The 19008-nt window shown below is 41.3% G+C and overlaps 1 protein-coding gene across 2 annotated transcripts in view; it reads right to left on the bottom strand.

Moving 5' to 3' along the window:
* Nucleotides 1-19008, bottom strand: part of gnao1a (guanine nucleotide binding protein (G protein), alpha activating activity polypeptide O, a) — a 347630-nt gene that overhangs the window by 41682 nt on the left and 286940 nt on the right. For both annotated transcript variants that reach the window (XM_039763003.1, XM_039763002.1), the window contains exon 4: nt 9317-9477. In XM_039763003.1, the coding sequence (XP_039618937.1) occupies nt 9317-9477 (161 nt within the window). The remainder of the gene's footprint in view (nt 1-9316; nt 9478-19008) is intronic.

The following is a 19008-nucleotide window of genomic DNA, read 5'->3' as shown; positions in this document are numbered from 1 at the left end:
GCCATTCCAGAACATTGTACTTCTTCCTCTGCATGAATGCCTTTGTAGATTTTGGACTGTTTTAGGTCATTGTCTTGTTGGAATATCCAACTCCTGCGTATCTTCAACTTTGTGACTGATGCTTGAACATTATCCTGAAGAATTTGTTGATATTGGGTTGAATTCATCCGACCTTCGACTTTAACAAGGGCCCCAGTCCCTGAACTAGCCACACAGCCCCACAGCATGATGGAACCTCCACCAAATTTGACAGTAGGTAGCAGGTGTTTTTCTTGGAATGTGTTGTTCTTCTTCCACCATGCAAAGAGCTTTTTGTTATGACCAAAAAACTCAATTTGTGTCTCATCAGCACAAAGCACTTTGTTCCAAAATAATTCTGGCTTGTCTAAATGAGCATTTGCATACAACAAGCGACTCTGTTTGTGGAGTGAGTGCAGAAAGGGCTTCTTTCTCATCACCCTGCCATACAGATGTTATTTGTGCAAATTGCGCAGAATTGTAGAACGATGTACAGATACACCATCTGCAGCAAGATGTTCTTGCAGGTCTTTGGAGGTGATCTGTGGGTTGCCTGTAACCATTCTCACAATCCTGCACATATGACGGTCCAATACTTTTCTTGGCCTGCCAGACCTGGGTTTAAAAGCAACTGTGCCTATGGCCTTCCATTTCCTGATTACATTCCTTACAGTTGAAACTGACAGTTGAAACCTCTGAGACAGCTTTTTGTAGCCTTTCCCTAAACCATGATACTGAACAATCTTTGTTTTCAGATCTTTTGAGAGTTGCTTTGAGGATCCCATGCTGTCACTCTTTAGAGGAGAGTCAAAGGGAAGCACAACTTGCAACTGACCACCTTAAATACCTTTTCTCCTGATTGGACACACCTGTCTATGAAGTTCAATGCTTAATGAGCTAATCCAACCAATTTGGTGTTGCAAGTAATCAGTATTGAGCAGTTACCTGGATTCAAATCAGCAAAATTACAAGGGTACCCAAATTTTTCCACAGCCAGTTTTTCACATTTGATTTAATTTCATACAACTAAATACTGCTTCACTAAAAATATTTGTTCGGAGTAAACACCCCAGATGGTCCTGGGAAATGAAAGACATACCACTGTTACCTTTCTTGTTGAAAGTAAATTATTATGCAGGCTGAGAGGGGTTCCTAAACTTTTTCATATGTATATCATAACCTATAAAATATTTCCACAGGTGGTCAGTAGATGTCAGTGAATGTAAAGGAGTTTCAAGAACAGGCAGTTACTATGAAGACAATTAATGATCTCTGTAAGCAATAAAACTGCAGGAAGAAGATGCACTGCACCTCTTCTGGGATTGCCCAGTTGCGCAGTCACTGCTGGACGCACTGAACAGGAACTGGAAAAGTCGCTACGCAGAGACAGTCTCTCAGACCACTCGACACTCAGTGGACTGTTCTCCAGTATCCACTCAATGGAAGCCACCAAAGAGGCATGGTGTCTGATGTGCTCTGTGAAAGACACTCTCTGGGTCGCCAGGAACTACATAAAGGATGACAATCCAGGACTTCTGTAGATATTCCCACAGCCTGATCAGAAACTACTCCATCCTGGACACTTTGAAGGATTGAAGTGATGCAGAAAGTGATGGAGGAAAGCCCCAAACCCTAACATAGGGAGGGCACAGGACTCATCTCTTATTCAATGGACACAGAACCACTGTGTTTTAATAATGTATTGTAACTGATATAATAGATTGAAATAGATTGTAATAGTGTAACAGATTGTGTTTTTATATATATTGTGGCGGATGACCGGGGCCCATGCCAGGCTGGGATGCCCCTTCTGCCCCTTCGGCAGCACAACATCTTTCCCAGAATGCTTGGTGGCATCGGGGCCACAGGCATGGAATTTTGGGACTCAGTCCTGTTGGGCACTGTGGCCACCACCAGGGGAAGCTGCAATGCCTCCTTTGCCAATATGGGCGGTTCTTCCACCACACCCGGAAGTGCAGCCGAATGCAGGTCATTAAACACCTGGAGCGCTTCTGGGTTGGCTATAAAGGGAGCCAGCAACCACCACTTGGGGAGCCAGACTCAGGAGGAGGGAGACAAGGCTGCCAGGAGGAGTGGAGAAGAAGAGAAAAATAGATGTGTGTTTGCTTTTGTGTTGTGCCTGAGGGACATGGGGAAGACGTGGCCTCCTGGTGAAGAAAATAAACGTTTATTTGTTTTACATTTGCCTCCTGTGTTAGTCTGTGTCGAATCGGCGCTCATATAGCGCCTTTTATCACAATATAAAATAATATCTATAAATAAAGTATACAATATAATAAGATAGTTAAAGATTGTATTAGATTGTAGTGGATTATAGTCGATTGTAATCGATGACATAAATTGACATAGATTGCAATAGAGTACTAGATTTTGTTTTTACAGTACATATAAATTACTTAAACATAGGTAAATAAAGGATATATATTTTTTAATTAATGCTATTAAAGACCTCCTTTATTAAAATATTGTGCCTTTTTTATTTCTTCCACATAGCTCATACCTCTCACTTCCAGGACCAGTCTAGTGGCCCTTTCTCTGGATTTTCACCAACGATGTTCAGACAGTGCTGATGTGAAGAGAAGCATGCTCACTGGGTTAGGTGTTTTTAACATCAGATGTAAACGGTAACAGTGGACTTGTGTATTATATCTAACTCTGGCCACACCATTAAGGCTACAGTCCCATGTCAAACACACGTCAACATCAATCTCCCCAGGATCACTTATTCTAAATTTCCAGCAAATTAAGTCAATGTCATATTGCTGAAACTGAAGTATTTTAAGGCCATATAAACTATTTTGAAGTATGGAGAAAATAGTGAATTTTGTAAAATGAAACCAGCTAATAGTCTCTTAAGATTAATTGCACCATGTACAGTATTGTAAGGAAGTGAAATAACCAAAGACCTGACTGTTCAGTAGTCTAAACTGAAGTAGACAGTTCCTTGAAATCCTGTTTTGAGCCACTGTCTCTTTATTGAGAAGCCATTAGGGAATGAAGCGATGCTATTAACAGACGCAATGTTACCGTCGATGTCAGCAGTATGGAGCACTCAACAAGGGCCTTCAGCACACTCGATGAGAAATGAAGTACGAAGCACCCACTGACCTCACACTCCTGGGGACTGACACTGCGCCTTCATTAGCAGAGCCACATTGACTCACATGCACTCACAGAGTTTCAGTGCACCTCACTGCTTTGCTCTCTTCCTTCTCCTCTTAAGTCCTGCTTGCCAGCATTTTTACCAAACAAGATATAATTTGGGCAGATCAGCAGAATTCATTCACTCTTTCCATATAAAGCCTGAGCAGCTTTGTTCCAGCAGTAACTCATTTAATAATCTGAATGTTCCTGCACTGTGCGAGCAGAACTTGTGTTAAACTGGTTTCCTAATATAGGCTCTCATGTTTGGCAGTAGAGCACACAAATCAAAGGAAGGGGACACCAATTCTGCCTCACTTTTCAAACAGATAAAAAAAAATCATTATCTAATTCCATTCCAGAAAATATCTTAGAGCGCCCCCTGTTGAGCTGCGGCAATTCCCAGATGGTTGCCTTCGGTGGAAAATTTATAATAATGATTATAAAGTGTCAGCAACGTTGCTTTGTCTGAGCCTGTGGTCATGCAGACGGTCTAAAGGCCATGCCACATTATGCATCCTTTTCTGTGATTTTCAGTCGTAGCCTCCATTTACATAATCTTAGCGAGTCGGGGAAGTCAGAGGTGTGCTCCTGTGCAGCTTGCCTTGTAATGTCACATACCTGGCGACTCACTCCAGACAGATTTGACTTTGACTTTAGTGGTAGGGGTGGGCTGTGTGAGCATGAGGCATGGCAAGCAATAAATGTTCAACCAGAAGTGCAGTGCACATAAAGGTTGGCAAACAGTTGCTAAATGTGACATGCCCAGTGACTTTCAATTTTTAAATTGACAAAGTCCAACAATGAAATCTTCAACTGAAGTAGGCAAGTCTGAAATACCCCACGACTAGAAGCATCATAATGTGACATCAGCTTAAGACGTTGTACCGATGTTTTCCGTATCCTTCTTACAGTCCCGCCATGAATTTTAAGGTGTAGTAAAGATAGGCAGCCTTGGCCATATGGATTAAAACATAAGCAGCACATTTCAAACAGAATGAGGCTAGTGAATGATTTTCTAATATTGTCCAGTTCTTAAAGTTAGTTCTTTTTAAGAAAATTAAATGTGTGGGGTGAAACACATGGTATAAAATAACAAATCCCTGACCACAGTGGTAATAACAGGACAAGGTGGAGTCTCTGGAACAGATAACCAAGTTAAGAGAAGAATAAGAGGAACTGCCCTACAACTGTCATGTTTTTATAGGATGACATGGAAGAAATAGCCTCCTGAATGTAGGATTTGGAGTGGGAACCATTACATGATCTAAACTTGATGCTGTTGTGATGGCTGGCAGCTTATCCCGGTCGACATATCCAAGACGCTAGATGGCGTCTTCCCTGCAGCCTAGAGGTGCCCCGCATTCCCGCAGGGCATCATCGAAGATGGAGTTCGTCTTCACATCCCTGCTGGGTGCTGAGGCTGCCGCTGTGTGACGCTGCAGGGAGACAAGGGGATTGTTTCCCGTACAGACTGGAAGTACTCCCAAGTCACGGGGATGGAAGAACAGAAGTACTTCCGGGCTGAAGAAAAATATAACTGTTTATCTGACCCGGAAGTGCTATGGAATCACATGGACAGAAGGACAGAAGCACTTCCGGGTCAAGGACCATTTAAAGGACTATTCGAGTCCCAGCAAGCTGAGCCGGAGTTGGGAGGTAGAGTGACGGAGATGCTGGGAGGAGAGGAGGATTTATTGTATTTGTATTATTGATTTGTTTATTGTTTATGGTGGTGGAGGTGCTTTGGGGCACTTTGGAGAAGAAAATGAAATTACTTTTTAGTGCTTTTAAAACAGTGTCTGCATCTGTCTATTGGGTTTCACGGGGCAACAGCGATGCCTAGCGGCCATGTATTGACACTGTTTTATCAGGAAGTTCTTGATTAAGAAGTCTTTATAGAGCAATAGGCTACAAGCAGTGTGATATTATATAAATGGCTAGAAAGATAAAGCTACAATCAACATGTCATGTGTTATTTGCGTGTTCGTCACATATTTGTTTGGAATTTCCTCAGGTACTTCAGTTTTTCCTTCTTCATATCCCCAAAGCCTAGCCAGTGAGGATAATTGTGGCTGTATGACTGTGTGTGTGTTTAAGTGGCTTGGCACTATAATCAATCATGAGCTGGATTAAGAAGGTATGAGAATGATATGATATGATAAATCAGGATAGGAGAGGAGAGGGTAAGACTGCAATAGTTGTTGATCTCTTAGCTTATTTAGTCAATGTGAACACAACACACTGTAAGTCCATGCAGTATGGTGGCCTAGTCTTTGACTTCCCCCACACATCCTTAGGCAGAGTCTTTTAGATTAAATTGTGACTCCAAATTGACCATGACTGAGTGGCTGTAAGTGACTGTGCCTGAGTGGATTGACGCCCCATTCAGGGTTGGTTCCTGCATTAGGATGGATGCTGCCAGAATAGGCTCCAGCCCCTAAGACCCTGAAATGGATTGAGTATTTGATAATGTATGGGTGGACTGAATCCTTTAAAAAAGGGTTCCTTGAGCAGCTGATTTTTATGCTAAATCTTCGTTTTCATTTTATTGAATATATTATTGTCAGAGACTCCAAGCTTCAGACTACTGGTTCTGCAGTCCGTCCAGTCACTGCCTGTATGCAGTTTGCATGGGCTCCGCGTGTTACTGACAGTTTTCCTCTGGAGATGTTAATGTAAGAGATATGTGGAGTCTGATGAGAAGGATAACTGGTTATAAGCAGCCAGAAGCAACACTGGTGGACACTACTGAGCTAAAGTCATGTTTTCTAAACTTTTCACACATGTTTAATTATGTGGAGACCTTGATCACATATTCCATCTCAGTTTGAGCCTGCAAAGGGTCCCATTGCTGTGGACAACACCCCATCAGATTGCAATGTCAAAGAAAGGTAACAGTAACAAGCGAAATGCTTATAGACCTGTAGACCTGACATGTATGTTATGAAAATCCTGAGAGATTTGTATTCAGTCACCTGAAAGCAGCATTGGTTCAGGCAACTTGATCTATAAGCCATTCGAGGTCTGCTCTCATCTGAGTAAGGCAGGAAGCTATGTGAGGATCACATTTATCGACGTCCCTAGTGCACAGCGCCTAGTTCCCTGCAGCACTTATTGCCAGAGAGAGGTTAAGGTCCTTGAAGGAGGACACCCTTTAGTGTCTCAGATTACTGATTATAGACTTTGTCAGGCTGCAAAGCTATGTTTGAAAATAAGTGATCAGTAACATACAATCAAAACAGTATTAACTCCCTTCCTAACCACTCTATACACATCAAGCTTAAAATACAAACTCAGAGAAATACCACCTGCAGAACTTCTTGGATGACTTGGCAGTCATGGGATATGTAAGTGGTGGACATGAATAAGAATAAGGAGGTCTGTTAGATGACATTGTAGGCTGATGCAGGTTGAAGCAACTTAACATCAGCCAAGGTGGGCCTCAGGAACAGTAAGGCTGCTCATACTGCAGTCTTCAGCCAGAGGTGCTCCAAGCATATACAGTACTTTTGGGTGGCACTTAAATACAGATCCGGACTGAGATATAAACACTAAAACCATATACAGAAAGGGCCTGAGATGAGTGTAGTTCCTTGAAAGCTCTGGCCCTCATATGTCGGTAAAACATTTTTGTATATGTCAAGTGCCATCAGTCTTTGGTTGCAAGTTTGGTCTTTTGGGGGCAGTAGCATAAAAACAGAAGAAAACATATTAGAATCAGGAAGACCAGCTCTTTAGTGGGCACCAGTCTGAACGTTCTGGAGACAGAAGCAGAGCAAAGGACGTTGCCGCTTATGAACTTTGCATGACACCCCGGTCAACCTGTGTTGCACCTTTATCACATTGCTAACTCTACCATGGTGCCCCAGGCAGGACCATTGGAGGTACGTTTCACCAGCCGTCATTAGGTGTCACAGCATAAGATCTATCTGTCTATCTATAAGGTTAGGCTAATCATACATTCTAAGTTGTTCCCTTGTGAGTCAGGATACTGGACTGGTGTCCTGTCCAGGGTCGATGCTGCAGGGATGGCCACCATCTGCCTGTGACTATGAACTGGATAGGCTGCTTAGAAAATGGATGGGTGGATGGAGAAATGGATGCCCTTGTATTTAGTAACGTCATAAGGGTGGTGCAGTCTAACATCCAATCTGTTGTCGTTAGCAATTCATATTTTAGTCATCTTAACATAAAGGACGTTGTGTAAGGTTCTATATATGATTTAATAGCCAACTTAATATTAGTTTTTAATATTTTATATCTCTCTGTTATAAAAGGAAATCTTGAGACGAGACGTTTTGTCAGGAGATTTTTTCAAGTCAAGCACTCGGTCCACTCAACTCTCATTCATATGAATGCTTTTGTCAAGCACAGTTCCTGCGCTCTCAAAAATGTTACATTTTCCTCTTTTAAAGTCGTTTAAGAAAAGTCCTCAGCTTCATCCTTTAAAGAAGCTTTTCTGGACAGTATTTTTAGACATACAATCTATTTGTTTCCTTCGATGTGGTCCTTTTATGGACAATAATTTAATACGTTCAAGATGACATGTCAACGACTAAGCGAAGAAGAAAGGACAGTGCGTCGAAAAGAGGCCCAGAAGCGTTGGAGAGAAAAGAATTAAAAAAAGAACAATAATAATCTAAGTGCAAATTTGGAAAATAAGGAAAGTAATAATTAGCCCAGACCAAGTGGCATTGAAAACTGAGCAGGTTCAAGCAGGGTCGGAAATAAAAGACAAAGAGTAGAAGACAAAGTAGAACGTCGTAAAGAGGTTCAAAAACATGCAGAGCAAGTTAGAGATTATGAAAGTACTAAAATTTGAAAGTCACAAAAAACAGATAGTAAAGTTTGCATTAGCGCTAACAAACGGAAATTATTACTTGGTGAAATAACGGAACAGCAAAAAGCGATTGAATATATGGACATAGGTGATATCACAGAAGTATGTAGATATTGTTTGACTTTAAAGTTTAAGTCAGAGACTTGTAGATCGTCTAATTCGTGTTGCCATCAGGGAAAGTAGTGTTTCTTCCCAATGAAGAGGCGTATCCACGAGAATTAAAAGATTTGTTGTTTGGTGAAAGTGAAATCCACAAACACTACAGGCAAAATATCTGCATCTACAATAATCTGTTCGCAATCGCAACATTCAGTGCTCAAAACGTAGATTTACACAATTCAGGACCATACACTATGAGAATCTGTAGTCCCGCAACAATTAAAGCTGCTACAACTTGAATTTCGAAGAAACCACAATTTGGTTAGGTTTATATTTATGATAACGGAGAAGTGATGCAACATAGAATCGAACGAGTTAAATGATTGGACATATTAGAAATTCTACAGTCATTAATGGATACATATCCATATGTCCAAAAGTATTGCACTTTACACGAAATTCATATGCAAAACATGGACAAAGAAGTTTTCTTGGATTACTATATGAATCCGAAAGATCACGGTCGCATTTACATGTGACAAATTCTCAGCGAAAATAGTTTCAAAAGACGGAGATACCAAAGACAGAAGTTTAAAAAAGTATTTGCATATTAATTTCAAAGCCATACAGAATGAAAACGTATAACTCAACGAAAAGCTCTAATGCAACATGAAACATAATTTTATTTCAATTTATTACGTTTTAATATTTTTAACTATGGTTATTTACTCGCTGTAGTGTAAAATAGTTCTATTATGCATATGTAACAATTCCCATGAAAATAACAATCTGTTTAAATTATACATCCGCTTCCCCATACGTGAGCGGCTGAGCTGCCAAGTGGCTAGTGCGTAGCACCCGCCCAGGGGTTGGTGAGCAAAGCATGCAGGGGACAGAGCCCCGTAGTTATCTTACATGTTTAGGTGATCACTATCACAAAGCACTCTACAAAGCAATTCACAATAAATTGCAATTAGCCTAAGTTTAAATGCATTGTTTCCAAAATTATCAGTGGATATTAAAATGATTTGAATATGGTGGTTTATGCAGTTACTAACAATTGGAGTTGTTTGGCGCACTTTAGCAAGGCAGCTCCAAAATCAAAACCTGCTTTACAAACAGATTTCATTGCCCTGCCGTATACATATTGTCACGTATGATGATTCAAAAATGGGACAGTGATGTTATACTCACTATTTGGCAGAGTCATTAAGTTGATATTCACGGGATCGGTTAAAACATTCTTGGATTCCCGAATCCGCCCAGAGTCTCATCATCGCCGTAAGCAGCTCAGGAGAGAAGGGCTCTGTGTCCTCCATTCGACTGACCACATCGCAAACCATCTTGGCGTCGGCCTGAAAAAAAAAAAGTATGGCAGTAAGTAAGCTGGAATTTTCAACACACCACTCTACCTGGTAGCAAAAGATTCATGAAAATGAGCAAAGGCTGATGCACAGTATGGAAGAAGGTGTTAAAATTAAAATTACCAGGGCATGTGTTGATACCTCAGATTCTTTTATATTTGTTGATTATGCAAACAATATACACTTTAGTAGGTTTAAGCTACCTTTCCACCCCCTGGAAGAACTTACTGAACGTCAAAGCCCACGTCTACATAAGCTAAACCTCAGCACACTTCAGAAGGCGTTCATAAACGAGAGTTGTCTCATTTTTCATGTAAAAGTTCCAAATATTGTCATAAATATATTGTCAATATGCAAATCTCTGAAAGTCCAGTGTGGCCAAGCTATTTATCACCCGGTCCCTGCAGATGTCTTCCTTGATGCTACATCAGCACTAAACACATTCAGTTCCGTTAACTCGGGCTCATCATAGTTGAAGATAGACTTACTGAAAGCACTGCACTGCAAATGAAAAAAGGCCATTCAGTCCATCAGGAATTGTGAAGTTCTGGATTATGTCCCCCTGTTGAGGACTACAGAGGTTCAAGTGCCGTAGTCTCAGAGAAAGACAGGCCCACGGCTAACTATAGTGGAGTTTTTCTCAGGTTTTTTTTCAGGAGTGTCACTTAACAAATGGTATAGAAACAGGGAGGTAAACCCATAAGGTAAGCTGATTTGTATTTTCTTTTAAATAAGATGTCGTTTTTTAGTATATTAATACATTCGTGTTTTCAGTGTTGTTGGAAAGCAGCAGCGTGTACTCTGTATACGTGACAATGCTACGAACTTCTACTATTACTACTGCTAGTATTTACTGTTGTTTATATGATAAAATGTGTCAAGTACCGTATATACTCGCGTATAAGTCGGGCCTTGAAATCCAAAAAATCGATCATAAAACCAGACTCCGCCCGTTCAAAAATGCGACACATTTTATTTTTTTACATCTTCTTGCTGCCGCCAATCTTGCATCAGTTTCTCAGACGGATCGGATTTTGCTACCAATTTCTTTCACTACTTCAACGAAGTTTAATTTCAAACCAGCTTCATATTTTCTTCTGATTGAGCGCTCCATCGTAGATAATGGATGCTCTTACCATAAAGGTGTATGAGGGTGTGAGACTCACAAAACAGCGCAAACGTCGCTTCGGAATAGTCCAGGTATTACTGTGTGGTCACGTAGGCTCAATAGAGAGAGAGAGAGAGAGAGGTTTGGAGCACACGCTGATACAGCGCATTGCTGCACCGTCATAGAAATAAAGGCAGTGTGCTCCGTGGTTACTCTCTCAGGTGGGCGATAGCATATCATAATTCCTTGGACCAATAGCGTGAGTTTTCCACCTTCGACTTATACGAGTGACATTATAAAATACCAGAAATTATAAGTTCCGACTTATCTAGTAATTAAATCTCAACATCCAACTTCCATAGTACCTGTGTTACAGTAATCCCTCGCTATATCGCACTTCGACTTTCGCGGCTTCACTCTATCGCGGATTTTAAATGTAAGCATATCTAAATATATATCACGGATTTTTTGCTGGTTCGCGGATTTCTGCAGACAATGGGTCTTTTAATTTATGCTACATGCTTCCTCAGTTTCTTTGCCCAGTTGATTTCATACAAGGGACGCTATTGGCGGATGGCTTAGAAGCTACCCAATCAGAGCATGTATTACATATTAACTAAAACTCCTCAATGATATAAGATATGCTTCCCGCGCGGTGCTTGATTGTTTGCTTTTCTCTGTCTCTCTCACTCTCTCTGCCTGACGGAGGAAATGTGAGCAGAGGGGCTGTTTGCACAGAGGCTGTTTGCTTAGAAGATACGGACGCTCCTCTAAAAAATGCTGCTTTATCGCGGTGCTTCGGCATACTTAAAAGCCCAGATTCACGTATTGATTTTTTGATTGTTTGCTTTATTCTCGCGCTCTCTCTCTCTGACATTCTCTGCTCCTGACACACATTCTTTGAAGAGGAATATATGTTTGCATTCTTTTAATTGTGAGAAAGAACTGTCATCTCTGTCTTGTCATGGAGCACAGTTTAAACTTTTGACTAAAGGGTGTTATTTCATGTCTGGAGGGCTCTAATAATATTAACTATGTGGGAGAGTTTATAAGGGCTTAAAATATATAAAAATAACCATACAAACATATGGTTTCTACTTCGCGGATTTTCATCTATCGCGGGGGGTTCTGGAACGCAATCCCCGCGATCGAGGAGGGATTACTGTATATGGATGGGACAAAGTATGAAAGATGATGGCAAGAAAAGGTATAGAGAGTTTGTCTGTGTTGTTTTAGAACTCTTTATATTAAAATTTCTTTTTGGAAATTAAATGTCAAAACATTATACATTGAGATTATATATCACTTTAATGCTTTTTAGGTAAAAAAAAAACAGTTGGGGGCCATCAATTAGCCTAACATGCACATCTATGGGAGGAAAACCTGAGTAAAAATCAAACACACAAGGAGAACATGGATCTGCCACACAGACAAAAAACAGGTGTGAGATTAAGCCCAGGATGTTGGATCCAGCATAATATGACAACATTAAAAACTGTTAACAAAAATAAAAAAAAACATATCAGAAAGGTTGTTTATACTTGTTTATTAAGACTAAACTGCATGACCTGACAGCTGTCACCCATGTGGCTTTTTCTGGACCCATTAGATGGTTACAGGGAGCACACTTGATGAAGGGACCCCCTCATGGAATGCCCACTTCATGCCACCACACACTCATGCACACCGGACCATGTGGTCTGACATGCTTATTAACCCTGTGATGGGGCAGGAGACCAAAATATTAAGAGACAACCTGCATAGACACGGGAACAATGTGCAACTTCACACACACTATGCCTGAGCCTGCAATCGAGCCCATGCCCCTGGAGCTCTGAGCTACTGTGCGATCCCCTGTGTAAAATAGTACATAATGATATGGTTTCCATTAATTGACGGAGTTCTTATGGGTAACAGCAGGTAGCCGTCAATCCTCAGTGTAATTAAAGCGGGATGATTATAGCAATAAAGTGCTGCTTACCTTCATTTTCCGGATCAGAAAAAGAAATGCAGAAGCACCCCACCCTCTGTCCAACCATTCACCCACCCAGCACAACATCAAGATGCTCGGGTGTGTTTGCAAAGCAAGTCAGTGAGTGATGCGGACTGATCTCACTGGTTACAGTCCATCTACTTACATTCTGCTGCTCCCCCACACCTTTATTTCCATGATGACTGGTAGGTGGACCACTCATCCAGCAAAAGGGTTGTGCACCTTTCTCTATCTGGTCTTTCCATATTTAAAGTGTTCCAGAAAAGTGCTCCGAATGAACAGACATAGAGTCGCTCATTGATTACTTTCAAAAGTGGAACATGTCCAATTATTTTTTAAACTGTCAAGATCCCGATACGCTGAATATAAACATTAGAGTAGTTACAGAAGGTAAAGGCCTTTGGGTATCATGTAACTCAATCGAAGAGTCCAAGTATTATTAATTAGCAGACCCCCTCAGAGGCTGTTTATATCAGCTATGCACTGAAGTGTCTGATCAAGAATGAAGCACAAGGAACCAAAAGACCATGGACACATCAATGGATGCAATTCACATGCTACTTACTGTTAACAAGTTAACGTCCAAACTGCCAGGACACGTAAGATGACGTATGGATAGGTACAAATATAAAATGGCTTGCGAAACTTTCCACAGGCGGCAGAGAAGCTCGTACACTGTAAATCAACAGACCATCACACGTCCATCCCACCCAGCATTATGTGATGCTGTATTGAACCACTATGAAGTTTATAATCAGGCCAAGCATTAGAACCAGAAAGTGAAGCCACAGGATGTCTGATTGCAAATCCCACCAGTCCTGAGTAGGTCACATTGGCATCTGGGTCTCTACAGAGTGTTATAAGAGTCGACTGCAAAATCCAATACGTAAAAAGAGGATGAGAGTGATTAGCCCAACGATGTTATTTGCTTTCTGCTCAAATAAAGTGGTGGGACAAGAGTGGCTGCCTTCATCTTTCAAATGGTTTATCTTTACATCGGCAGCAAAGGGTAGTGAAGACAAATGGGGTGGATTTCTATGCAAGAAAGTCTGCTTTCATAACCAAAGTTGGCCATTTCCTTGCACCTGTCAGTGAGGGGTGCTGCTTCAGTAGACCAATATGTGCAACCATATTAAGTTGTAGCAGTTAAATGACACCTAAATGGGTCAGCTGGGAGACTGTGAGCAAGCCATTGGAGCTTTGGTGTCCAGGCTTTCAATCTATTTCATTAGCTTGCTTATTCCAGTTCCAGGGCAGCATGGAGCCTAGCATAGCAGCATCAAAGACAAGGCAGGAACCAGCGCAGTGCAGGACACCAGTCCATCACAGGGCCCCCTCACATAGTGCAAATATACAGTTACCAGTCCTGACTATCCCACTTCTTCTTCACCATCCTCTTCCTCTGTATATTCTCCTGTACTTCCCCCTTCCACCACCAGGTTTCCTTTTCCTCCTTCCTCTGTGCAGATGTCACACCAAGCAATCTTCTTGCTGTCACCCTTACTACATCTGCTGTAGTTTCACAACTGTCTGGTAACTCTTCACTACCACCCAGTGCCTGTCTCACTTTCTCCCTAAACCTCCCATCCTCTTCATCGCTGACGTTACTTCTTCCTTGTTAATCTGTTGCAATTCCTGAGTCACTATCTCCACATCGTCCAACCTCTCTCTCTCTCTCTCCATTCATAAGCCTCTCAAAGTGCTCTTTCCATCTTCTCAGCACACTCTCTTTATCCTTTATCACCCTAACCTGCTGCACATCTTTCCCAGCTTGGTCCCTCTGTCTAGCCAATCAGTACAGGTCCTTTTCTCCCTCCTTAGTGTCCAATGTCTCATATAACTCATCATATGGCTTTTCTTTAGCCTTCGCCACCTCTCTCTTCACCTTGAGCCTTATCTCCTTATACTCCTGTCTACTTTCTGCATGCTGTGAGGATGTGGGAGGACCCACAGGAAAACCCGACAGATCACACATACTGTAGAACTTGTAAGCACCACACAGTGAGTGACCAGGCCAGGATTTAAGACCTGGTTTCTAAGCCTGTACAGCAAAGGGGCTAACATCTGCACCACAGCATTTCACAGCAACTCAAATGTTTGATGATATGAAATATTCATAAGTAGGAAAAACATTTTGTTATGAAATCAAATATGGTGCCTCATAAGCAAATGATATTGTAATAAAAATATACTGCAATCCATGTGAGAAGTCAACACACTGGGAATAAGGCCCTCGTCAGTGGAGTCCATTTTAATGATTCCCGCCTGGGAGTATTGATTAAACCTGCTGCCACTAAACGACACTCAGGAGGCTTTTGATGTGTGGCCATTTTAAAAGATAAAGATGATTAAAGAGCCAAGTCTGAAAAAAGACACCTCATCCTCATCTTTACTTCTTTCCGCCTGTAAGCGTGCTTCTTTTATAGTTCAGCCTCCTCCCTGCCGAGATCTGGGATGAACGCCTCATTGCTTTGATGAAATTAGACTTCATTCAGGTATAGGGATCACATCATCCATCCATCCATCCAGTCATCCATCTCCTAACCTGCCTATCAACTTCAGGGTAGCAGGGATATCCTGCCATGCCCATCCTTGTCTATCACAGCAACGGTTCACCATTAAAGAGTCATTCTAGTGACAGGACACAGGGGAGGTGACTGAAATCATAAAAAGCAATCAAGGAAAACATTAACACAGTGAGGAAATAATTCAATATCCTGCACGTGTTCTAGTGCAAAAGTTGACTTCCTATATCTCTACAGCTAATGTGAAATCTCCATCTGTCAGTTTAATGTACTTGATTTGTTCATTACAGCGTGATGGGAAGATGTAGACTAGCAAGGCAGTCCTGGGCACAAGGCAGCAGCAGCAGCAGCAGCAGCTAGCAATGGATGTGCTGCCACATGTGTGAATCCATACTGGCTGTATAAAAGGAGCCAAAGCCTGTTTGACTGCCACCGCCACCTTAGGCTGTCCTCTCAGTACTCCACCTGATGGCCTGAGAGAGCTCTGGAGGTGCAGTGAGGTGGCGTTATGGTGGTGTATTGAAAAAGTCATCTAGGACACTTTTGATGTGTGGCCACAACCTGTTTAATTGGGCCGTAACCAACAGAGAGAAAGTCGCTCTAATAAATGGATAAACAGGTAGATAAGATAGATAGATAGATAGATAGATAGATAGATAGATAGATAGATAGATAGATAGATAGATAGATAGATAGATAGATAGATAGATTGCAGGATTTGGTGATTCTGATTTTTTTTTTATTTTGTTAGCTCATCTTTTTTTCCCCGTATACTTTTTTTCTAGTAAATGTGTCATAGTGTGTGTCTGTGTTTATGTTTCAAATCCAGAGAACAATCCTCTACTTCATTATAAAATCCAAGCCACTCCAGGACCCTAATGTACTCTAGATGGTTGGCCTTGATATTTCTAGATAGATAGATAGATAGATAGATAGATACATAGATAGATAGATAGATATGAAAGGCACTATATGATAGATAGATAGATAGATAGATAGATAGATAGATAGATAGATAGATAGATAGATAGATAGATAGATAGATAGATAATGATGAAAAAGTCATAATTGTGTTACTATCTTTTACCACCAGTGACAAATATTTCCCTGCCTTAGCTCTCTCTGGCCTTTAATACAGCATAGGAGAGTGCGCTCCTTCATTCTGCCACATCATGGCTCATTGTTACTGATCACAAAAACAAACACTTGACCTTAGAAAAAACATTCACACAACACCACTACTGGAAGACACAGTCTTTAACCAGAATGTTCACATTTACGCTTGATGCATCTGCGCCCGTATTTATCAAGTGTTTCAGAGTATAGAAAACAGTCCTAACTGGTTCAAACTTCTCAGAGTGGTGCAAATTTGGCCATACTTGGAGTAAAAGCATTTTATCAGTTTTCCTAATTTAGGAAAGTTCTCCTAACTTCACCAGGATTTAGGAGAGCACGTGAGGTGTCCTAACTCTCTAGGGGCTGCCAGAAGATGACATTCAGGCAGAGATTGGCACACACATCCCGGGAAATGTGAAATGTTTTGGAAATGCTAGACAACAGTGAACTTGTAACAAGATGTTGATTTGAAAGTGTCAGAATAATATTCATAACAAATCTTGTTTGTTAAATGATCAATCCATCTACACAGAAAAGCCACCCACTGTCAGCTAAAATGAAAGTGTTGGTTATGTTTTGGCCACAGGGAAAATGCAGCTTTCCAATAGCAATGATTTGGGTATCTCACAACAGACTATGGGTGGCAGAGTGGCACAGTGGGTAGCGCTGCTGCCTCACAGTTAGGAGACCCCGGTCCTCCCTGCGTGGAGTTTGCATGTTCTCCCCGTGTTGGCGTGGGTTCCCTCCCAGTGCTCTGGTTTCCTGCCACAGTCCAAAGACATGAAGGTTAGGTGTATTGGTGGTCATAAATTGTGCTTGGTGTGTGTGTGTGTGCCTTGCGGTGGGCTGGTGCCTTGTCCGGGATTTGTTTCCTGCCTTGCACCCTGTGTAGGCTGGGATTGGCTCCAGCAGACCCCCGTGACCCTGTAGTTAGGATTTAACGGGATGGATGGACAACAGACTATTTCTTGAATTTTGCATCAAACCCGGAATTCTCTTACAATATGTGAGTTAATCCACAGATTATACATCTCCCCATGACTCCTTGTGAGCTGATATTAAAGCAAGGTGCATTCATGCAAACTGACACACACATAAAGTTCATTGCCCCTCGTGTGGATGAGCACACTTATAGGGATTGCAAGAGATATCACAGAAGCAACACACAGCTGGTCATGGGTACAAACTGTACTGTAGTAGCCAGCATATGACCCTGAATGGCCTGGATGGGTGGTTGACAGCGTAATGTCACACAGGTACGCTGAGGCCTGCACTCCACACACCAACAGAGTCTCAGGGCATCGGATAAGTAAAGCATTGCGACTGATAGCCACGGCTAGTTCCAGTAACTCTTACTTTATGAGGTGCTTCTTGTGGTTATAAGTGGAAAAATGATTCTACTGAAAGTACAGCTGTGGATCATTCATTGTCAAATAAACATGCCTGTTATCAGGCTTTAGTCTCAGTCGGTGGGTGTTTCTTGGTCTTTCTATCTTGGTACTCATTACTGTATTAATCTTGATATTGTTGTGATCAAGTGGCAACAATTACTAGCAGCTCAGCACACTATCCTGCCTTATTATGTTTTCCTGCTTCTTCTTCCCTTATTATTATTACTAGGGGGTTCGCCCCCTGCTTGCTTTGCTCGCCAACCACCCTGGCCTGTGCTACGTGCCAGCCACTTCACACCTCTGCCACTTGCGTTGTAAAGTCTAAAGTAGACGCAGTCGCTCCTCTGAAATCCCCTCTTAAACGGTGATACAATGGGAAACAAAAACAGTTTTTTTTTTTACCTCCTCTTTGCTTGATCAGCTGCTGGATTGTCGCTACCGTGCTGTATGATCTGAATCTCGTGCGGCACTTCGACCATTTAAAAGCCTGTACAGCAGCTGTCCTACTCTTTGCCTTTTATTTCTGGTCCCGGGCGTGGTTAAATCTTTTGGCACAAAGTCTCGTCTCACAGGATGTGAGTTCTTGATATTTTTTAGTTTATAATTTAAAAACGGAACAAGTATCTGAAAATCTAACAACATCACATTAGAGTTCAATAAATTCTGAAAAGAATGATACCAAACATATATATGTAGGTTTTAAAATAAGCCCGATTTAAAGCGTGACATAAAAAATATAAAGCACAGAGAATTTATTAATTTAGGTATTTTTACAAGCCTTAAATTTTACACCGTTTGACTTGCTCTCTCTCTCAGGAGTGGGGATCGATCTGTTCTTAACATAGTTCTTTTTTTCGTAAAAACTTGATTGCTATGTATTGATTGTAATAAAATTAATAAATAAATAAAAAAATAAAGCGTGACATAAAAATGCCACATAAAATTGTTGCACTTTTAGGCTTAGGATTATACAGTATATATATATATAGTGAGAGAGTAGATTATTATTATCTTTGTGGTGAAGCCTTAGCATCAGTAACAGTAGACTTCAAAACATCATCATGAGTGGCAATTTGTGGCAAATGGTGCCGTAAAATGAATACAACATTAATTCTGAAATGTGAATTCCTACTTTTAGCTGGGAGTGGGAGCAGGATGCTTTGTAAATACTTGTCATGGCCTTCTCTGACGTGGGACAAATTCTTATCCTAGTGTAACTTTTAGTCTGATTTCTAGGAGTGATTCTGAGACGCTTGATAAATACGGGCTCTGATCTCACATTTACACAGACAGTTCTCTGAAACGATCAGCACACATGAAAGAACATCATCCAGAAATCGCGAGACATCACGGCCTGTTAAAATAGAGGACAGCATGTGGTCCGAGTAG

This window comes from Polypterus senegalus, chromosome 9, assembly GCF_016835505.1.
Source record: "Polypterus senegalus isolate Bchr_013 chromosome 9, ASM1683550v1, whole genome shotgun sequence".
NCBI lineage: Eukaryota > Metazoa > Chordata > Cladistia > Polypteriformes > Polypteridae > Polypterus > Polypterus senegalus.
This window is presented reverse-complemented; position numbering and strand designations above follow the sequence as displayed.